This window comes from Crocuta crocuta, unplaced genomic scaffold (assembly GCF_008692635.1).
Source record: "Crocuta crocuta isolate KB4526 unplaced genomic scaffold, BGI_CrCroc_1.0 scaffold396, whole genome shotgun sequence".
Lineage (NCBI taxonomy): Eukaryota > Metazoa > Chordata > Mammalia > Carnivora > Hyaenidae > Crocuta > Crocuta crocuta.
Genome location: NW_027533259.1, coordinates 2,526,016 through 2,550,532, shown reverse-complemented (window position 1 = coordinate 2,550,532; position 24,517 = coordinate 2,526,016). Strand labels below are relative to the sequence as shown.

Genomic DNA, 24,517 nt, shown 5'->3' with positions numbered 1-24,517 from the left:
AGGGCAGGGTTTTCAAAGCAACTCGCCCTTACCTTCTGTTTTGTATTTGTTTATTTTTAGAATGAGGCTAGTGACAATAATTTCTATTTTGACTGACTTTATTAGTAAACAGACTACTGGATCTACAAACCTTTCTTACTGAATAAATGTGACAGTATGTGATTTATTGTACTTAATATTTTGCCCCTTAGTCACTTCCTTGGCTGAAATCCCCAAACCTCATTAGGTGACTTCTTTCAGTTTATGGCAGATGGACAATGACCACAGGATATAAAATGAACAGCTGTCCTCCTCCCCTTTTGTACCTTTCTCTCTTTTAGTCTTATTCCCATTCTCTCACTTCCAAGGTATTTATATTTTTTCCTCTTTACTGACACTCCTATCATAAGGGATAAAAGAACCAATTCTCTCCCAATTTATGGAATACCATGCTATTTCCAGCCACTTTTGGATGCCCACCCATTTGCAAGTTTCTTCCCAACCCCACAGCATAGAACTTTCATCAGAACCTTTGCTGGGAGAAACATAAGGAAGAGAAATGCAAAATGTGTCAGGTTTTGCCAGGTTCCCTGCCAAGCAGCCCTCCTTTCCTCAGGGCCAAGGCCATACAACCTAGCCCTAGTGCTGAGGTCTGGCTCATTTTCTAGGAAGACTGATCCCCACCTTAGGCAGCAGGTGTTAAGTACTGCCCCTCCCCAACCCCAGCAATCTGGAACTCAGCATTACCACCCTGGCTGCCATTCTGGCTTTGACCTTGATCTTAAGGTCCTAGAATGGCCTCTGCCTTGTCCCCCTGCAGGCTTCCATCTCTCTAATCTTCATTGTGGTTGCTGAGCCTCTAAAGCAGTACCACACCTGCTCTTAGCTGTCTCCCTTCCAAATGATAAAGTCCTGCCACTGGACCTCCCTCTGTCTGGATTTTCCAACAGGCTGTGCTCTCACTCTCCTCTGTGGTATGCACCCATTCCTTGGCTTTTTCTCACATGTGGACTCCCCCCACCCCAACCACCTATTTGATAAAGTCCTTTGCACGTTGGGCAGTGTCTTGGGTTTGGCTTTCTTCACGGTGGATGTAGACACATCACATTATACATAGCATATGTCCTAAAGACCTCTCTGAAAGAAGAATCCTCAATCAAGAGTCATTGACTGATAAAAAAAAAAAAATGAAAATTGCTGACCTAGATCAAGTTTGATTATTGCCCATGTATTTCGTTCAGGGTGTTCCCTTGTCTCAGCAGTCAAGAGTGGGTATAGTATTGAGCACCAATGTGGAACATCACTAAATCTCTTTCCTAGCCTATGAATTTAATCAAATACAGTCTACAGTTAGTTAGTTCTAGTTATGAGCTAGATTCCACCCTATGAACAAAGGGGGATACTTGTGCACTACTTAGCCCTAAAGGGCTTTAAACACTGAAAATTTAAAGGGTAAAAGTGGATGTGTAGAAATAACCAGCATATAAATCAAAGCAGAGTGCAGTAGGTATCTTAAAATATGGACCAAGTGGGGATTCAGAGATATCAGGTTAGGCCAGTGAGACCACTTAGTCTATACCAATGATCAATTTCTCATCCTATAGTTTACTGCTTATATCCTTCTACTAGAGCAGCACTCAATGAATTGTTGTAGAACATAATTATGAATGAATTACTGATATTTATCTTTTAAGCTTCATCAACGTGAGTGACAATGAATTAAATATTTCAAAAGGGAAAAGGCATAGTATCTTTCAAACTGTATTTTAATTCACATGATGATAATTATTTAGTTATCAGTTTTAATAATTCAAGAACACTTATAATTAATCTTAATGATCTCTGCCAGAGTCTTATACTTAGAATTTTACATTTGAGAACATTCCCTTTTATTACTTAAAATAGGACTTAGGAACATGGAGCAAGGTGGATTTGAAATTATATAAAGTTTATTTAAACTGGTCTTTTAAAATATGCATTCCCTGAAAAGAAATTAGTCCAGTCCAGGATGAAGAAGCAGGATCACCTGACCTATAATCATTTTCAAACCTTATTGAATTTAGATAAAACAGAAGTGTTCTATATATAAAGATTTCCATTTTTGACTTAGTAAAAGATCTTTGAAGATCTAAAAATCAAGTAATAAATCTTATTTTAACATCTTTTATATTCAAGAATCTTAACACTCAAATAAAACATGTTACTTAGCTTTAAATGCATATATATTAAACCAATTTCACCATTTAATTTTTCTAAACTTCTGTATTTTATTAATATCTGTTTTGAGCTCAAGTCATCAGAGATTTTGTTTGTCTCATACTTAGAGTTTATGTTTTTAGAAGAGGTTTTCAGTATTTCATAGTAAATTCCCCCAAGGTTTTAACTCACTTACCAAGGAGAGTGACTCCTGAAAAAAATGAGAGTTTAATTTAGAAACAGATCTCAGAAAGCTCACAGAGGAAATGAACAATAATTCCTACCAAGACATGGAGGGGTCAATTTCTCCTCCCTCTGAATCAACTGTTCTAAGAGTAAAGAGAAACTTTCTCTGTTTAAAAGAGTTCTGAGTAATTAAGATGCTTATGAATTAGGCTTGAGGGAAAAGCTGCCTCCCGTAAGCTAAATGCAATACAATACCTCATACAAGTAGCATTTTATTCATTATATCTGTTTAAGAAAAAGAATGCCAGATCACTTTTTTTTAATAAAGCAATCTTCCAATTCACCAATAAGAGTAACTCTAACTTTTATAATTTTCTAGTTTTTATTTTTCAAAATACACTCATACAAAATGAGTAGCTCTCATATACCTGAGACTCTGTGGCACATACAGTACATACAATAATAATTCAGGCCTAAGGACATTTTCATATTTTAATCTATAAATAGAAAATATTTATAATTTAATGACTCTTCTCTGTCTTGAGATGGTTAAAAACAAATAAAAAGGCAGTAAAAAAAAAATGCACACACAAAACCCAAATCTTTAGGATAGTCCTAAGTAAAACCAAAGAAAAAAGTACTAATTTTATAAAGTATGAACAAGTAGTAGATTCTAGCTAGTTCAATAATAACAAACTGATAAATACATGGATATCTATTTCTGCCCACTGGTTTCACTAAAAGCATACTATATTTGGGGATTCTATGTTTCCTTCTGGGTCAACTTTTCAATTGATTGAGGTCCTCAGATCACCATGCCCAAATCCTCTCTTGGCATGAAATGTCTGCATAGAACCAATTTAGCACTTGGTTACATACTATTACAGATGTCTCTGCAATAGTGACATGTCACTGAGCCAAGAAATACTTACGAGCATCTACTTATTTTGAGTACCTGGGCTAGGGGCTGAGAATACCATGATAGATAAGATAGATTTACCTCCTGAGCCAAATTCTGTTCTTCAAGGCACAGGTTTCCGAATGCTTTACCATTAATCCTCATTTGGCCTACAAATTCTATTAATCTGAAGAAAGAGCTATGCTAAACCACACAAGTATATATAGTAGTTGGCAAGATCTTATTGAGTGAGTCAGTGTAGACTTATAGCAAGGAAGAGACAAGTTCACTTTTAACACAACTATCCAAATAACCTTTCTTAAGAATTAATTTCATTATAATTCTTTATTTTCCAAGAGAGAAAGAGGCCATTTCTGACTTCTACTGACTATTAAGTTTAAAACCCCTGGGTGATGTAGATGAACTCTTGAAACGGACACAATTTTCTCTGACAGTGACCATGGCCACCCTTTGGCCCGTCTTTCTGCTCTAAGAGGACACTCATGTTCCCATCCTATACCTTGCTGTTGTCATTCTGTCTCCTCACCTGGAAAATCTTTGTCCCTTCTAATGGCTCCTGCTTTTGGGGTTCAGGGATTCTCCTCTCTAAGAAGCCTTCCTGACCTGCTCTACTGTGAAGGACTGGCCATCATGGGGACCTGTACACATGTCCATCTCTGTTTATAACAATCTGGCAGCTCTCTAGAGGTTTCATGTTCTGTATGCATCCAGAGCCTTCTACCAAACTGCTAAGCACTGTAAATACGTTTTCTTTTTCTTCCTTTTTCTTTCTTGTCTTTCTATAGTTAGAGTTAGTTCAAGAAAAGGCTGGGGACACAGCAAATATTCAGTGACATGCTGTTAAGTGAATGAAGGATAAAAAACACCATCAGCACTTCCCTTGGACCCAGGACCCTGCCTGAAAAAGCAGTTTGAAGGCACCTGTAAGATAATGGTTTGCAAGGGCATTATCTCGAATTTTTCTTCCTATCCCGTAGGAAATCTAAAGGAAATGGGTAAATGTCTCTAAGGCTGGGACCATAAATTCTACTAGGTGACTCTAATGAATCAAGTGAGGATTGTAGCAGATCAATGCTGCAGCACAGAAATGGATATGAGATCTTTCATTGGAATGGAAAAATGAAAAGTTCTACTAAGACCATTTTAGGACACTGTTCCTGATAGTTTAGCTATTGATAACCTGATAAATTTCAGGTTCCAGAGTTGTGTTTACAGGATGCTTTATATTTAAAATTCATTTGGTTAAGGTAGGATGTATATTAATGCATATATTTATAAGTGTGTGCATGCACGCCTGTGTGTGTATAGGTGTGTATATTTAGAAAGGGCTGGGAAAGCATTACTGCTAAATAATGTCATGATAGACTTTATTTGATACGCTTAGTAATTCAAGACATTTCTGTGCACATATCCATGAAGTATTTGGGATTCCCTTGGATAATGCTTGTCATGGGACTGAAAATGTTTACAAGAGCAATATAAAAGTATCAAGGCAATAATTATTCAATTGTGGTTATATGTCCATAATTGGGAATGTAATTCACCACTGAAGTCATAAATAATAACAGAATTCCCTAGAAAATTGTCTAGATTACATCTGAATCATTATACTACACAATAAACCTTTAACATCCTAAACGACTTCCAAGGCGTGACACTAAATCTGACCATATTTAAACACACTCTTAGTACAGATTTGGATAATTCCACAACATACAAAGAAATATAAATGATTGTCTACATGCAGTGTGTTTTTTTTATATAATACATTCAATATAATTTTTGAAATGAGTATAAATACAATGGCTGCTATTTCGCTGCATTTGTTATTTTGGTATTTGGTTATTGTGGGGCTTAATACAGCTGAGGATGAATTCATGCAATGATGACATCTCTTCAACCTGTATGCATGTCCCCATCTAGCCCTCACACCTTCCATGTGAATAGAATGAGGCTACTCCAAGCACTCACAATGAGATACACAAAACCATTTCTGAAAAGTTCTGCCCACTATAGTGTATCTACCACTCACCACCATACACCATACGGCTAGAGGTTTGCCACTATGTGGTTTCTTTTTCCTTTTTCTTTTTTTTAATCTTTATTTATTTTTGAGAGAGAGAGACAGACAGACAGAGCACAAGTAGGGGAGGGGCTGAGAGAGAGAGGGGATAGACACAGAATCCAAAGCAGGCCCCAGCCTCTGAGCTGTCAGCACAGAGCGTGATCCGGGTCTCGAACCCATGAACCATGAGATCATGACCTGAGCCGAAGTCAGATGCTTAATCGACAGAGCCACCCAGGCGCCTCAAGAAGCATATATTTTAAAGAGGATTCACTTGTATACTTTCTTTGGTTAAAGATAATATTTGAAATCAATATTCAATGCCCTAACTTGGAATACAGATAAAAAGGAAAAACACTTTCAGCTTAAAAATATATATATAAATAGCATAATAAATTTATACACATTGGATCTGGTTAACAACCTCTAAGTTACTTGCCTGTCACACTAGGGATTTAAAGAATTGTTTTTGTAGCACCCCAACTTTGAAAAAATTGAACTCTGTTTGTTTCTGATTATACAGTATTACATTTATAGAAAATTTAGGATGCACTTATTAATAGATGGAAGAAAACCCTCTCATTTAAAAAAAGCACTCATTATCTTGTTTTTGCTAACACTTTCTTTATGACCACATATGGACTTCTGAATATTCTGTTAATTGTTGTAGTCATGCTATCAATGTGAGAAGAAAACAGCCTAAAGTGTAACCAGGCAGTTTCACATCCTACCTACAAATGCTTAAATCAGGCTCTGCAGATGAGAAAGTGACAACTACTTGGCTGGAAGAAAACTGCTCTGGGGCACAATCAACCACAGTGGGCCCCTGCCTTGCAATCAGNCCAGGGCATAGCTGCTGCAGTCTTCATGTCACAGAGGCCGGGAGGAGGTTTCCTTGTTACAGGACCAAGATCAATAAAAGTGCACCCATTTAGGAGGGCAGTATTTTTCTTTAGCTAGAGCGTTCCTACTGGAACTTGTACAAGGTATTTATTAATATATGCCTTTGGAAATCGGAATATAAAGTAACACAGATAACAAAACTGTAAACACTTGATCAAAAGGTACTTTATTTTTTCTGAATGCTTTGGGTAGGAATTTTTAACTCTAATGCAAAAGCACTTAAAAGAAATACTGCCAGATAGAGTTATTTTTAAATGATCCATGTCTGAATCAAACATAGATTATTTATGTCAAACATGAAGCCCTAACTTGTTTCTCTCAGGGAACAATAATTATCTCTTTCACTACCAGCCAGTTAAAGTGCAGGAATTTAACAGATTCTTAATCTTAATCTGAACAAAACACCGACAGTAAATTCATTCTACTGCTTAAGAATATAATCCCAAACATTCAAAATCCATGTGTAAATCACTTTAAAACATTTTGGATTACTGTATCATTCTTAAATACCGCTCCCTGCTGGAGAGATAGGAGAACAGAATGCAGCATTTACAATTTTTCATTTCATTTTAAAAATGCATTAAATTGTTTACAGCAACGTTAAGACAGACTCTTCTCTAAATCCAAAAGCATTTGGCACTATAATCCTGGTGGTACACTATGATTAAAACAAACACTTCCAAGTTAAATTGCTATAATTGCTAAAAACACTTACCAATGGAAAATTGGAGGACAGAGGCTGTTGTTGTATTAAGGCCTGTGGTAATCTAGAAAAAGGAATATACCAAAATAAGACAAGACAGAAAGACAGGAGGAGAAAGAGAAAAGGCTGTCAGGAAGAAAGAAGACTCAGAAGAGGAAAGACAGGAGATTCAGTGTATGCAGTGGTTGGCTTATTTTAATTAGTATGTCTGAACACAGATACATTGCATGGTTCTCTATGGGGAACAGTAGTGAGATTCTGACTCCAGCACTCGTGGTACATGTTTCCTCAGGGTCCTGTTGAAAACCATTTTTAGTGTGATCTCCTGGGTAATCTTGCGAGGGCTCTTATTAACACAGTCCCCTCCACTCACTCCTCAACCTCCCCTCCATCCTACAACAAAAGGTCTAGAGCCCAAAGCAAATGCCATAAAAAGGCTCCCAAACAAAAACTGGAAGGTCAATTAAAAGCAAATGAGAAGAAAAAGATTATTTTGGGAAAAGCAGCTAGAAATACCTCAGCTAAAGGGTATAGGATATTATTAGGGGATGGCAAAAATGTTCTAAAATTGTGGTAATGACTGCATGATTTTGTGACTAAATGTGAACTGTACACTTTAATTAAATGAACTGTAGAATATTGTATGTGGAATATCTGTTGATAAAACCATTACCTCTCCAAAAAAAGTAATCAAATTATGGCCTAGAAATAACCTTCCAATACATTTCTATTACTTCCTTTTAGTCTCTTGAAGAAGCATGCTTAAACAATTTTCCCCCTGGTACCGTATTTAATTTTTAATGAATTTAAAGTACAAAAATTTTTTTAAAAAGTATTCTGTGGAGCAGCAACTTTGACCCATACCAGTTCAAATGAGATGAGAATTAGGGTTCTCATTTTCAAATACTATGTTGTTGGGTTCCTGACCCTATAAAGCTAATGTATGGGATGCCTCCCATGGCGGCATCTAGAAGTTACAAAGTGGACAACTGTGTTTCCACCATGGCGAAAGCAGTCGGCTGTCTTACTTCTGCTTCTTCTATGTCATAATATCATCCTTAGATGTATCAGTGGCCATGTGATGGAGTCCACACTGTGGAAGGGTCAGGAGATACCCAGGTTATGAATCGCCGAGGGGGAACTGATGGAAAAGCGAGTCAGCAAGCCTCTTGTTTAGTCAGAATTCTGCTGAGATGTGAGTATCAAAAGATCAGATGGGTGCTTTCCGTTTCTGCAACACAATTTGGAAAGGTGGCTGACTGTACGCTTTAAATATGTGACGTTAAAATCCATGAAGAAGCAGGAAACGTAAAAGAGGGGAGGGCAAGAGACACATTTTATAAGTTGTTAAATATCACTGTAGATATCAGCACCTTATTGATTTTAACCATAGCAAAAATCACTGGTGTCAGAGTGTCAGAGGAAATCCTCTCTGTGTAATTTAAATCCCTCATTATCACAGATAATTTGCTACAAGAAAACTGACCCTTCATGTCTAGAGCACTGATTCCTGTTCTCTTCCCCTTGCCTGAGTCATTAGAGAAAAATGGACCCACAGAATTTTCTTTAAATAACTAGATTAGCTCCTTTTCAAGATTACTTTAAAGGAATCTGTGTTGTTTTTGTTTTTCACCATTTTTAGAGTAAGTTCAACTATTTGTCCTCATGGTTTTTTTAATTGGATAATTTGATCTTACAGTCCAAAGAGAAATGAAAATCTGTAGTTTTCACATAAATTGAATGAATGCTCATTCCACCTCCGATTTTATATAACTGAGTAGATTCCCAGGTGAATCATGAAACACTCCTCAGTAGAAGTTCTTTGAAACAATGGTATCAGATAAGCTAAAAGCACCATGGTTATTGCTAAGGCTGGTGCATTAGGTATACTTGAGAGTCATAGGTACTATCCGGCTGGGTGTAATAAACGAGGCCATGTCACCTGCATGATGAAGTCACAGACGTGACCGCTGCTGGCACACAGTAAGTTGTTTGGAATATTGCCAAATTTCAAGTTACACGTGCTAACTGACAATGACCCTGCACTTAGATTAGTCATTGATTCTACATTTCTTTTCTTCACCAGGGAAGCAAAGGCCTGGTAGAATGGTTAACTTTCATTGCTTTACCTTTACCCATTTTTTAGCCCATTAATAAAGCTGTCAGTTATAAGAAGGAATGGGAAAGATGAAGAGAAAAAATAACAAGAAGCATTACCTATAAAATCTGCTCACCTATATTTAGATATTAATAAATTTAGGTATTAATGAATTATTTATTATCCTGGCACTTACATATGTAATTTTAGTTTGCAAAGTTATAAAGTCTTTATACCTGACCTTCTAAAATGAAAGGGTCTCTTAAATGGCTTTTGATAAACAGTAACTCCGAATGTCTGACAGAACTTTTCTCCTACCAAATTTCAGTGGTCTTGACTTATCAATTAGATCTCAAACCACAGAAGATTAGTATGATCACTAAATGAATCTGAATTCACATCATAGGTTGAGGCTGTGTTTTCTGCATCTCATCACTGCAAATTTTGGGGGAGGGGTTTGATCCTGTTTTAGCCCAAACTCCTCCTTGTAACTAAAATGCATTTGCAAACAACAGAATAATTCAAAAGTAATTTCTTGAAATTACTTCTTGAAATAAAATGACCATGTGACTAAATTCACAAAATGGAGCTGCTCTTGCTGGAAGTATAAAAGATAAGAGCGTTAGCCTACTAAGGTTCTTTGCCTGTCGTTCTCTCCTTCACAAATTTAGTAAGAACTGCATTTATGAAAAATAAGAAGGCATATTTGTTAAAAAGTGATGTTTGGGGGGCTGATAGTTTTAATCAGTTCTCATACACAACAATTTTGCCTGTATTCGATCTTGAGGTACCAAGCAACTATTTGAATTTTAGGAAACATAATAGCATGTTAACTGACAACTGAATTTCTCCTTTCATTCAGTTGATCTGTCTTCTGTAAACACAGCTTGGGTACAGTCTCTATTTTTGCAGTATAAAAATTATTGAGAATTAGAAGTTGCTAGTGTGTAAAATATGAGTGTCATCTCTATCTTTGTTAATGTATCTTTATTCTATTCCCATGGAGTCCGCAACACAATCCCTCACACTTAGATGGGGATATAAATCGGCATATGCTTTTTTTTTTCTTTCTTGGATGAAGATGATTATTTTGAATATTTTCTTTTTTAGTTGAAAGCTTAATCTCATGCTAATTACATAATACAATTCAAAATTAGCCCACTGGGTATATAAACTCTAATGCTAAATAAACTGAGTGAAACAATCAGGATTAAAATATACATGGATCACATAAACTAAATACTTCAGTTTTTATGCTACTGAAATATTTTGGTATTATATTCTGATATGCCTACTTCTTGTTAATCAATAGAAGCAAAAAAAGAATTTTTTAAGTGTTTCTAGAAAAATTACTGAATGGGAGAACATTCTAAAAAAAGCATTATCCTAAGCTCAATTAACTACAGTAAAATTTTATTTTGTTTTAAGGTTTTATAGATAATTCAGTCATGGTACATTATTTAAAATGCACTAGCAAATCTATTTTTTCAAGAAGAACTTCACTACCAGAGTCACATTTGTCTGCAGGAATATTATAATACCTTGTGAGACTTGAATTATGAGCACCTATTATTTTAATTTGCATCCAATTAATTCTGTTTGTGTTCTAATTTCAGCTAAAAACTCTTCAATTTATCAATGTTCTGCAGCTCGTATCTTTAATAAATTAAATGTATCCATTGCCATGAAAGGGGTATTCAAGCAGCATAAAATAAGAAACACGTTGTAAAAATTGATGGACTTACACTTTGATAACTAAATCTTCTTTTAATTGCTTAGCTAGTTTTTTCTCCCTTTGGTATTGTGGAAGACAGTCTTTGGACCACTTTTAAAGTTAATGAATTTGAAACAAAATGTGTGATGTAGGGATAAAAAATACAACCTGTTACCTAAAAGCCCCATGATAAGGACGATGTGGGAGAAAAAAGAAGGAAGCTCAAGCTGAAAATCAGAAAAGCAAAGCATGAAAGATGTCATAAGTACAACATTTCTCGTCAAGAAACTGAGCCAGGAGTAAAACATAACAATTACTTTTATATCCTTTTTCAAGAATGTGAAATGTAGTCTTTCTGCCAGAACCAAGTAACAACAAAAGGCTCATTAGCCACATGCTGACGGCTAGTGTTTTTGTTGCTTTTAATTTCGAATGCTCATGTTTCATTTTATGTCTGATCCAAGAACTTTGGCAGGCCAAGTCTAATCAGTCTAAATTAAAGGAAAGTAACCTGCTCCTGAACAATGTGACATAAACCCAAATTTGTCCAAAACTGGTTTATTCAGTGTACTTCCACTTAAAAAAAAAAATCAGTGAAGTTCCTTTGTGGTTAGGACACAATGTTTTAAAATAATGTGATAAAATTGCTCATCTAGCATTTTTGACTTGCAAAGAGAACATAAGACATTTAAAAGTAAAGCTTTACACAAGCACTTATAAAGCCACAAATTATTTAAGTGTGATATAGATATATGTGTGTCATATATATCACCCATCATACCTATATTTTTAAAAAGCCATCTAATCATAATGATGCACCATGTATAAAGAGATCCATTGCTGTTATCAATTTTATTCCTGAATTATTTTACCATTTGAAAATAAACTAAAAAAATCACTGTTCCCAATTTTGAGATATCTGTAATAGGATTTATATATAATAATGCAAATTTTCATATGAGCATGAAAGAATATTTTGTTGGCAAAAAGCTCCATAAAGACAGTGTATTTGGAATAATGTACATAAATAGCATGTACTTACCAATTCTCTTGGACCATATGGCTCACAGAAGGTGACGGCATTGCCATGCATAATTGCACCACACTGTTCTCCGATCTCACAGTTGTTACATTCAACCCTGTGAGAACAGAGAATACATCCACAGTCTGAGAATTAAGTAGCACAAAGTGGTTTATCGCTCAGGTAAGGAAAGAGGTAAGTTACCATTATTTGGTTCAAATCGACATTTTGAGGAAGGCTATAGTTTTTTGGTAGCATGACATGTTCAGGAAATGGGAAATCAGAAAGACTTGAACTTAAGTCCCATTTCTTTTAGTCACTCGCTGTGGTGGGCAAGTTACTTAATTTCCCAAAGTTTTGGTTTCCTCACCTATAAAATGATAACAATACCGACCTAATCTTACATAGTCGTCATGAGGATTAAACAAGAGAGTAGATGAGGCACAGAGGGCAGAACCAGTATTAATAACAGCAGATGGTATTATAACCAATAATTACATACAATATATATCACATCCAGTACAACAGTGTTTGCAAATATTAAAGATAAGCAAAGTAATATATACTTAAACAATGAACTAAAACTTGTACCTCTGAAAATAAAAGATGTTTTACAAATTTTAATCCTTTTTGAGTTGCTGTGTGAATGTTTAAAAATACTGTCCTCAAATAAATCTGAATGTCTATAAAATATACCATGCTAAAAATAATGAAATCAGATTATATTTAACCTACATATTAATCCAAAATAGACACAAAGTCTAAATCAAGCAAATTTTGGACACTGAGTTAATATATTCACCTTACAAATAACTTAATTAGCTGCTTTTTATTACTGTAAAATGAAGTGGTTAGTAAAATCTTACGCCAGAATCTCAAAAATAAAATTATTCATGTTTTTAGGAGAAATTGAAGGTATGAATATTCTGGATTTGATTTTGCACATTTATAGCAACACAATGTTCTGCATCATGACATTTCAACATACAATCATTACATATCTAACATGTAGGAAGGATAATCTATGTTTCCTCTGATTGAACCTCAAACCACTTGAGAGCTGTGTTTCATGCAGAAAGGACATTTTTAGGCTTCACATTCTAGGTGCTGAACGTGGAAAGGTCAGCATGCCCTTTGTTCTTGAGATCATTGTATTTTGTCCTTTCAACTGCTTGCTAATTTCAGAAAAAGAGGGAGTAGGAACTCTCATTCAAGTAGGAAGAAGACAAAAGTGTGAAAAGATACCAGGTATCCCATAAAGCCAAGGGGCAGAACCATGGTAAATAAGTAAAAGCTTGGCAAATAAATTCCTACATGTGAACTGCATGGATTAAGTAACTGGTATTCTTTTCCATTAAGGTGCTTATAAGCAGATCAATAAGGTCAAGAAACTTTGATTTTTTTAGAATAAACAGAAAATTTTCTGACATGACATTTAAAATGTTAGTATCTTACAGCATAACAAATCTTAGTAGGAGATTTGAACGTTCTTTTGATTAGTGTGAAGCAAAATTCTAAAAAAAAAACTTTGACATTAGAAGAAACATAAGAGTAGCTTCATAAAGGTGACAAACATATCTCTGGTTCCCTGACATGTCTGACATATTGTATTCCTCAAATATCTGTTGAAGGAATGAGTGAAGAAATATAAGACAATTTCATAAACAAAACTATTATTAAGGCTTGAAGTCTTAGAATAGTACCCAGTACACAGCTAGCATGATGTGTTAGAGTAACTGTTAGCTATCATCATCATCATCATCATCATCATCATCATCATCACTAGTGTTGTTGCTGCTGCTACTACTACTACTACTACTACTACAGATTTCTACCATTTTTATCCAGAACTAGCATATTAGGGTTTTTTCCCCAGAGAACTTATTACATGAACTTCTTACTACTATTTCTCTGTCTTTAAACTGTACATTGATTTTTTTCAAGGGGTGTGATTGTGATAAAAGTACAGAGAAGTAGCACAAATATTATAGTGGGGTACTCAAGATTATTTGGTCTCCAAGTCACTGAGAAATGGCTTGAGAGAAACATCAACTTTGACAGAGAAAACATTTTTAAATGTTTAACAATGGTTATCTGCCATTTTCCTCCAGTGAACTCTAAACTAAAAGTTTCAATGTTGGCGAAAAGGTGGAAGATCTAAAACAAGATAAGGATGCCCACTCTTGCCACTTTTATTCAACACAGTGCTGGGAATGCTACCCCCAGTAATCAGACAAGGGAAAAAAAATCAGAGGCACCCAAATTGGTAAGGAAAAGTAAAACTGTCACCATTTGCAGAGAGCATGATACTGTGTATAGAAAACCCTACAGACTCCACTAAAAAAAATTATTAAAACCAATAAATTCAGTAAGGTTGCAGGATATAAAATTAATATACAGAAACCCATTGCATTTCTATATGCTAATAACAAGCTAGCAGAAAGAAAGTTAAGAAAACAATACCATTTACAATTACATCAAAAAAGAACAAAATACCTAGGAGTAAATTTAACCAAGGAGGTGAAAGAATTATACTCTGAAAACTAGAAAATATTTAGTAAAGGAACTGAAGATGACACCAATAAGTGGAAAGATATACTGTGATCATGAATTGGAAAAATAAATATTGTTAAAATGTACATACTACTCAAAGCAATCTATAGATTCAATGCAATCCCTATCAAAATACCAATAGCATTTTTCACAGAACTAGAAAAGATAATTCTAAAATTTATATGGAATCACACACACACAAAAAAACCGAAATAGGCAAAGTAATGTTGAAGAGGAACAAAGATGAAGGTATCACAATCCCAAATTGTGTTCAAGATATAGAACAAAGTTGTAATAATCAAAACAGTATGATACCAGCACAGAAACAGATACACAGATCAATAGAATAGAGTAGAAAGCCCAGACATAAATTCATATCTTTATGGTCAATTAATCTATGACAATGGAGGCAAGAATACACAATGGGGAAAAGACAGTCTCTTTAACAAATGGTGTTGGGAAAACTGGACAACTATATGTAAAAGAATGAAACTGGACCACTTTCTTGCATCATACACCAAAAAAACCTTAAAGCTAATTAAAGACCTAAATATGAGACCTGAAATCATAAATGTCCTAAAAGAAAACATAGGCAGTGAACTCTTGGACATGGGTCTTAGCAATATTTTTTTGGATCTGTCTGCTCAGGCAAGGGCTAAAAAAGCAAATATAAACTATTGGGATTATATCAAACTAAAAAGCTTTCACACAGGAAAGGAAACCATCAACAAAATAAAAAGGCAACCTACTGAATGGAATAAGATATCTGCAAGTGATATATCTCATAAGGGGTTACTATACAAAATATATAAAGAATTCATATAACTCAACCCCCGAAACCTAAATAATCCAATTAAAAAATCGGCAGAGCATATAAATAGACGTGTTTTCCAAAAAAGATATTTGGAGGGCCAACAGACATATGAAAATATGCTCAACATCACTAATCGTCAGACAAATACAAATCAAAACCACAAAGGGATATTTCCCTCACACATGTCAGAATGGGTAATCAAAAAGATGAGAAATAACAATTATTTGTGAAGATGTAAAGAAAAGAGAACCATCGTGCCCTCACTGGTGGGAATATAAATTAATTCAATCTCTATGGAAAACAGTAATGGAGTTTCCTCAAAAAATTTAAAAAAGGAATATCACTTCGAGATGTTTGCCCAAAGGAAAAAAAAAGAATTCAAAACGATAATGCACCACTATGTTTACTGCAGCATTATTTACAATAGCAAAGATTCAAAAGCAACGTAGTGTCCATCAATAGATAAATGGATAAGGAAAATGTCACTCACACACACACACACACACACACACACACACACACACAGAAGAATATTATTCAGCCATAAAAAAGAATGAAATCTTGGGGCGCCTGGGTGGCTTAGTCAGTTAAGCGTCCGACTTTCGCTTAGGTCATGATCTCGCGGTTCGTGGGTTCGAGCCCCGGTGGGCTCTGTGCTGACTGCCAGCTCGGAGCCTGGAGCCTGTTTCAGTCTGTGACTCCCTCTCTCTCTGACCCTCCCCTGCTCACACTCTCTCTCTCTCCTAGAAATAAATAAAAATATTTTTAAAAAAAAGAATGAAATCTTGCCATTTGCAAAAACATAGATGGACCTAGAGGCTATTATGGTAAGGGAAATAAGTCAGAGAAAGACAAATACTAAAAAATTTCACCTATATGTGTAATCTAAAGAAATATAGAAACAAACAAGCAAATAAACAGAAAAAAAATCATAAATACAAAGAGCTGGTGGTTGCTATGGGGTAGGGAAGGGAATTAAAACATAAACTTCTAGTTAGAAAAAACATATCACGGGGATATAAAATACAGTATAGGGAATATAGTCAATAATACCTTAATACATATATATGGTGACAGATAACTACAGTTATCATGGTGATGCATTTCGTAATATAAATAAATGTTAAATACCTATGTTGTACACCTGAAAGTAATATAATATTGTATGTCAACTGTACTTCAATTTTATTCTTTAAAGGTTTTTTAAATGTTTATTTATATTTGAGAGACGGAGCCTGGGTGGGGGAGAATCTGCTCTGAGCTGTTGGCACAGAGCCTGATGTGGGGCTCGAACTCATGAACCATGAGATCCTGACCTGAGCTGAAGCCACATGCTTAACCGACTGAGCCACCCAGGTGCCTCTCAATTTTAAAACTATAAGATAGAGGCACCTGGGTGGCTCAGTCAGTTGAACATCTGGCTTCAACTCAGGTCAGGATCTTGCGGTTCATGAGCTGGAGCCCTGCATAGGGATTCTCTCTCTCCCTCTCTCTCTGCCCCTCTCTTGCTCACTCTCACTTTCTTTCAAAAACAAAAAACAAAAAAAATTTTTAAATACAATAAAAATACAAGATCCGTAAGTTAATTAATGATGAAAGTATCAATGTTGCTATGAAGTCTGAGGCTTGATGTTTGAATTCTCATAGCAATCATTCTATCTATAAATATTGATCAGGAGTCTCCAAATCAAAACTGTATAACAGAAAAATAATAGCTTCCCCATAGCTTTTACTAAATGGGATACAGGTGCAGCCTAGATATCTGTATATTGTTTAAAGAGGACTCCAACATAGATGGCCTACAGCCTGGCATTAGGAACCGACAGACCAGACAACAGATGTTTGATGTGTTTGCAGAACCATTTTTATTTTGTAAAATAACAAGAATTTAACAACCAGTAAGCACAAGAAAAAAAAAACATATAAGAGCCCTTTTCCTCATTTGGCTCAACAACCCTCCTAGACTTTTTTCTTCTTCATGGTGCTATCGATTCTGAAACTTGAGATAAAATTTACAAAGGCACTGGTACCCTGTTTAACTTAAAGATCTAGAATTACCATGTATTTAGAATTACTCACTGGGTTGCTGCTACTTGGAAGAACAATGACTCAATAAGGATTGATGGAACAAATCCATCAACTTTCTGCCAAGGTCTTTTAGATATTCTTTTCTTGAATTTCTCACAGTCTGAGAAATTATTATAATTTATCATGAATGCCCATCCCTCTGGGTGGTCAAATCCAACATACTCTTAGCTGCCAATGGTGTTATTTATTCATTCATCATTCATTAAGTCATTCTTGTAATTAACAAACTTGTGTTAAGGACCTACAGGCACTGTGGTGAGCTTTAATGGAACAAAGACCAATAAAACAATGTCATTTTCTTTTAGGAGTTTACACTACAAAAGAAGAAGCAGAGAAACAAGCACACAAGTACAACATAGGGTGCCATTGCAATGACAGCTATTTAGTGCCTTCTTTTAAGTGCCAGATATTCTAAAGCCCCTTTGAGTCTCTCAATCTCTATGAGATAGTGATCAGCATCCTCGTTTCACTAATAAGAAAACTGAGCTTCAGAGAAGGTAAATATTTGCTCAAGTCACACAGCTGTGAAAGTGACAGAGTTGCAATCTGGCCCCAGGTCTTGCTAATTCCATCACCCATCACATTTTCCAGAGCTCCTCACTCAGCTCCTTCTAACAGGGGTATGCACTGCTTTTGATGGTACCTAACCCAGACTGAGGAAGTAAGAAGTTCCCAAAGGAGGTGGTCCCAGAACTGGTCCTGAATGAGAAATAGGAGTTATTCAAGCAAGGAAGAATGGTGAGGGTGTGATAGGGCACAAGGAACACAGAAAAGAGATGATAATGAATGAAGGAAAAGATAATGACACAGAAGTAGAACTGCCACTTCAGTGAGTTATGTGACTGCAATCATACTGGTACCTATATAGTAGGGCAGTAGAGAATGGAGCTCGAAAGTGGGAATCAGTTCATGGAAGGCCTCATGCACCATTTACAAAGTGATAGGTACTATACTAGGAGCTCTACAAACAATGCCTCAATAAATTCATAAAAAACCTCCTCCCTCCATTTAATCCCTGCTTAGAGGATGTTAAAATTGAGATTTAGAAATATCAAATGATTGTCTAAGGCTATAGACCTTATAAATTATAGAACTGGTATTCAAACTCTCATTATTCTTTTCTGACTGCTTTCAAGTACTGCCCAGAAATCAAGAACTGTCTATTCTCTGGCTCTTCCCATAACTAGAGATGACCAACTCACAATGGTTACATGTACCTGAACTTCAGAGAAAGGAGATTGTCACTGACATAGCAACTTAAGATATGGCTGCAATCAAGAGGCATGTTACTGGGAGTCACGAGAGAGGGAACGATATTATTACAATGTGAGAAGAGAAGAGGTACAAGAATGGGTCCCTGGGGAACAATAAATCATTTGGCCTTTAGCCTGGTTTCTGGAAAGCTCTAATCATTATCATGACTTTTCAGTGTGTAGCAATCTGAGCCTATCTCCTCTTCCTTTTCCATGATTACTGGCAGTGGGTTCAGTTCTGTTCCTAACCATCTGTGTTGTCCATAAAGGTGACTTTCCTAATAGTGAATCTATAATATGACCTTCCTTGTATTTTTTTCTATAAAGTTGAGCATTGTAATACTTTGCATATTAATACCATTATCAGAAAGGAAAAGATGAACCATAATTTTATTGTGAAATAACGATCCTGATGGAGACTAGACAGTACAAAGGGCAACTTGTGCTCATGGCTTCCCAGAAGAAAAAGTGATCCATGTCAGAGAGAGGTGAGTTTTGAAAACCTACAGATGTAAATAAGCATCCGAATTCCAAGAGAAGGAATTTCTGGATCACCCCAGGATTTAAAACTTTCTTTCTCAGAAGGCCTCTGTGTCTAACAACTTAACTTGGTAGAGCAGAATTAGGTGCTCTCTGTAAAGAATATTAGTAGTCTTCAATCCCACTCTTCCCTTACAGAAAAGTTCTACAAGTTCTTAAGAACTTGAATGAGGTTCAATTTGCTTGGTGCAAATAGGACAGTCAATAATATTGTTACAATGTTGTATGGGGACAGATGGGAACTATACTTATCGTGGTGAGCACTGAGTTATATACAGAATTGTTGGATTCCCTACGTTGTACACCTGAAACTAATATTGTATGTCAGTTCTACTTCAATAAAAATTTTTAAAAGGTGCTCTTTGTTCCTAACCTTTAAACTGTGGCCTACCAATTGAATTTTCTCAGGGAAATGATGGGTTTTGTAAAGTTAGGTAGCATATTCTTCAGAGACTGGTGGGAAGAAGGAAGTTTTAAGTAATCCCACTTAAACCAACTTTTGTTTTTCAATTTAAAAAGGAATGTGACCTCCCAGGCTAAGGATTATAAATGAATTGCCTCTCTGCCTAACAGTTAAAGTAATACTGAATATTTCTCTAATCTAAGAAATCTACCCCCTCTCTTTTCTTTTTTCCCCCGATATGAAAAACAGAATATAAGAGTCTGACAAATACCATGGCACATGATCTGAACTGCATAACTCGAAGTATATTCCACAATGAAAAGTATGATTAAAAGGCATTTTAAGGCAAATGCTTGCTATTCCCAAAGACCATGCAAAGCCTGAATCTATTAAGCCCTCTATGAGCCCATTTATCACACATTTAGGCTCCACATGAAGCTTATCTATTACTAGAGTTTACAGATCATTGCATGTTCGAGTTAGAGGGCATCTAAAATATCACTGGGTCTCGTCACCCCTCATTTTACAAATGACAGAACAGGACTAGAATTAAGGTGCCCTGACCCCTTGTCCAACATTCTTCCCCTGTCCCTCAGTAAGAGGAAAAGACTCTAATTTTATAAAAACAATGTGCCTTGAAAAAAATGTTGGTCATTCTTTTTACTGCCAGAGTTTATTTTGAAAAGCTATGATGACTTTTTCTTAAAAGTTCTTTTTTTTATTTAATAAAAGGATTTGGCTTGCTAATGAAAATGTACAAGAATAAGAAAAATGTCATGGACTTCATAGGAAATGTTAGAAATGAATTTGCTGGACTGAAGTACATCATCAAATACATTCTTTTTTCGTCATGTACATCCTTAGATAATTCATCAACACTTTACACACACACACACACACACACACACACACACTATCACATTTGTCTTTTCACTAACCAAAACATAAAAAAAAGCAATAAATATAAAGGCAAGTACTTTTAGACCAACACATCTAGGATCAAACCATAAACAAACAAGAAAAAAATGCTCTGAACCAAGGTTCTGTTTTTCACTATAATAAGCTCCTTGGCAATTTGAAACTTGCTATTTTGGTAGCAATCCTCTATTTTTGTTTTTTAATATATAGATAGCTGTTTTTGTCTGGGATAAAGAATTATATGTGAGGTGCATTTATGCTATAGAGAGAGTAAACTTCTGAAGGTATAATTATGTTTTCAATCCTGATTGAAAAATTATTAGGCTGGAAAACATGCCACGCACCCGGTCAGAAGGCACAGAGGAGGCTGAAATGGCCCTTCTGCCATGCAGTGACTCACACAGGACTTTCAGGGTGCAGGAAAGAGGAGGAGGAGGATTAAGGAGAAAATTGGACTCCTTCACACAACAAGAGATTTATGAATGGCTGGTGGTGACATCATCCTCATAACAATAAATAAATAATTGAAATATTATTTTCTCAAGAGTAGTCTAATTACATGGCTCATTTTTCTTTTTAGATCAGAGTGAAATCACTCAGTCTTTCGTCAGGCATTCTGCTGAAACAAGGTAATCACCTGGAAACTCACTGACAATCAGTTATCATCAAATTCCCATTTGAGGTTCATGTCATTTGTCTGCAAGACCGAGGACATCGGATTATCTCTCCATAATTTATTGCCTCTGAAAAAGTCAGTGTCTGGGGCTCAGCCTCAGAGAAGCAACCCGACATTCTATAAACTGGATCACGCATTTACCTGCATTTCTGAATGGAGATAATGAATGGAGACATTAAAATAATGTTATCACTTGTAGTGACTATAAAAAAGTACTTTAAAATGGATAAAGAAAAGAAAATTCTTATAATTTCCTGACGCCAGGCTAACCTGACTCTTCCCCCAGGAACCACTCACGCTGCCTGTCTGACAAAATCTGATATGTGAGTTTGCAAGGCAAGGCCAGATCAGGGACTGGCGCATCCACCAAAGTAAATGGGCTCTGAGGGCCATCTGCTAGCTGGGCAATTAGCTGACTTCTGGAGACACCAGAGCTCCTTGTACTTTCCATTCAAATTTCAGCAACCAGAACATTCAACTTTGGACCATATTTTATAATAAAGAGACAATGTTTTCTAGGGTGCCTGGGTGGCTTGGTTGGTTAAGCATCCCACTCTTGATTTCAGCTCAGGGTGATCTCATGATCGTGGGATTGAGCCTTACATTGGGCTCTTTGCTAAGCATGGAGCCTGCTTGGGGTTTTCTTTCTCTCCCCCGCTCTGCCCCTCCCCTGCTCTTTCTCTCTCTCTCGAAATAAAATAAACATGAAAGAGAGAGAGAAACGAATAGTTTCTCAACTATTCGTGATCTCGCTTGCTCACCGACAACATGAAAGAGAGAGAGACAATGTTTTATAATGAAGAGGGCATAACTACTTTCCTGTGAAAAGATTAAGCTTTTAAAAAGCCTATTCTCTTTGCAAATGTAGAATATTTTTAGAAAAACAGCAAGAACGTTCACTCTATAAAACTGAGAATAATATCACCTTCAACGATGTCATGCCTTTTTTCTAAGAAGCTAACACATACTTGAAATGTGAAAATGACAAACCCCATTTATGGCTCACCCTCATTACTTCTCACTGAGGAAGGCAAAAGAACTCTTATTTCTCTAGGGAGTTTTGAATTTTGATCTCTCCTTTGTTAACAGGGACAATGACAAATATTATTTGGGTTAAAAATAACCCTTCTAATATCCTACTACTGCATGCAATATTCTGACCTCCTACTATGGTGAATTCCACTACATGCTGCTTGAAGAAATATTTTCTCCCTTGTTTCAAATGTACTTGACATTTAATTCTATTGAGTGAGCTCTTAATTCTGTCATCTAAAACAGAGATTAAAGAAGGAAATAATAAGCCTCAAGATTCACACCTTATTTTATTGGTAGGACACCTCCTGGTTAACCTTTCTATTGTAGATGAAACTTTTCCCCAGAGCAATGACATCATGGTAAGAAAAGAAGAGCAAAGAGAGGGAGGAGACAGGAGAGGAAGGTTAGAGGAGAGTTTTGTAATAAGAGAAAAAAGTTATTAACAAAAGAGAAGAAAGAGTGAGAGAGAGTGTAAAAGAGGTGAAGTCAAGAGGGAGGAAGTGAGAGAAAAGTAAAGATGCATAAAAGGACAGAATATTGGACCATTAAACCCTAAAAAATCAAATTATAATTTCATGACTCACAAATACATGGATATATTAGGGATTCTGGCAAAAGTATGTCATCAGAGAAAAGATTTATTTTGCCTGACTTTTCTCAACTATTCGTGATCTCGCTTGCTCACCGGCTCTCGAAAAGAAATGTAAGGTTTATGCTCTGTGTTACACTGGGTAAGTTTATGAGGTCATATGTCTTGTAAGTGATCATCATTACCAACCCCACCCCCCCGAAATCCTTCAGCAGTGCTGTGGGGCCCCTGGTGTCCGTGGTCAGTTCTCCCCTTGCCTGTGGGCCTGCTGGGCATTGAGCAAAGTGGATGTGCTTTTATCCAGTTTCCTTCCTGATGATACCATTCATCAGTCTAACTTTTTTTCTGCTTTCCTGGAAACCACTTACATTGTGATTCTCACACTTGGCTACTAAATGGAGTCCTCTCTGTTTTTGTTATTTATGGGGGAGGTGCTCTAAAATACCAATGAACTATGAGGTACTTGCTTGACTTCTTTTCTCTTATGGGCTCTTTTAATCACTGAGCTCCAGCTAGAATAAGTCATCCCTTTCATACTAAAACCTCGGACTTTTTACATTCTTTGTTCAGTTAATTATTTTTCTCAAAGAAAATAAACTTTAATAAGCCAAATCACCCATGTTTTTTTATTTCAGAATAAGTGCTACAATAAATTAGTATTTTTCTGTTTTTAAATGTTTAGTTATTTATTTAATTTTTTAATGTTTTTTTAAAAATTTATTTCTGAGAGAGAGAGACAGAGCGAGCAGGGGAGGGTCAGAGAGAGAGGGAGACACAGAATCTGAAACAGGCTCCAGGCTCTGAGCTAGCTGTCAGCACAGAGCCTGACACGGGGCTTGAACCCACGAACCATGAGATCATGACCTGAGCTGAAGTAGGACACTTAACCGACTGAGCCACCTAGGTGCCCCTGTTTAGTTACTTATTTCAAGAGACAGACAGCATGAGAAGAGGGAAGGGCAGAGAGTGAGGGAGAAAAAAAGAATCCCAAGCAGGCTCCACATCACCAGCACAGAGTCTGAGATGGGGCTTGATCTCACAAACCGTGAGATCATGACCGGAGTTGAGATCAAGAGTCGGATGCCCAACTGAATGAGCTATCTGGGCGCCCCTTTAAATTAGTATTTTCAAGAGAATACCAGATGCAGCAGAGTTTGTGATCTGTTTCCCTGCTCCTTCAGTATGATCTTTCCAAGATAAAAAAGGAAATATTCTGGTGGCTTCTTGATTGAAGCAATCCTACACAATGCCACCCATGGCTTGAGCTTCCTTAGTACTAAGCTGAGGGGCTTTCTGTGTGATAAACCAATTGATAGAGGTCTCCAAGTACCAAAGGATCCGAAACAACTTCATTTGTGTCTTTCTTCCTGATGTCTCATATCCCTGTGGGTATCACGACTTACTCATCTGAGGTATATCTTTTGAGGATTGACTCCTGTTCTTCCCTGATCTCTGTTGAAAAGGACATCTATGCTATTGTTATTGTGCTGGAGGGGAAACATCTGTTGTCGTTGAGTTGCAATTTATCATCATGTTTTCTAACAGCCCACGTTTCCCACTAGAACATCAGAGCCCAGTGGTATTATGGCTCCAAATGCCTTCTGTGATCTTCACAAAACAAGCATTAAAGGGATAATCTGTTAAGCAAAACAAGGATTCCTGCTTGACTTTGTAATTGCTTGGAGGATAAAGACACTTCTTAAGGAAACTTAAATCATTTTTCACAAATCATTCACTTTCTAGTTCCCTTAACTCTCTCTCTCTCTGAACTCTTCATAAGTGCAAGCTATGAATCAGTAATGTCTCATGTTTCTTATTTTTTATCATTATTTTTCTTATTACTGTTGAATTTTTTAACTGAGGT

General features: G+C 36.2%; 1 protein-coding gene across 2 annotated transcripts in view; it reads right to left on the bottom strand.

The window, feature by feature from the left end:
• Positions 1 to 24,517, bottom strand: part of RELN (reelin) — a 527,959-nt gene that overhangs the window by 246,802 nt on the left and 256,640 nt on the right. For both annotated transcript variants that reach the window (XM_077746923.1, XM_077746922.1), the window contains exons 7-8: positions 11,806 to 11,902; positions 6,964 to 7,015 (exon numbers count right to left, since the gene is read on the bottom strand). In XM_077746923.1, the coding sequence (XP_077603049.1) occupies positions 6,964 to 7,015; positions 11,806 to 11,902 (149 nt within the window). The remainder of the gene's footprint in view (positions 1 to 6,963; positions 7,016 to 11,805; positions 11,903 to 24,517) is intronic.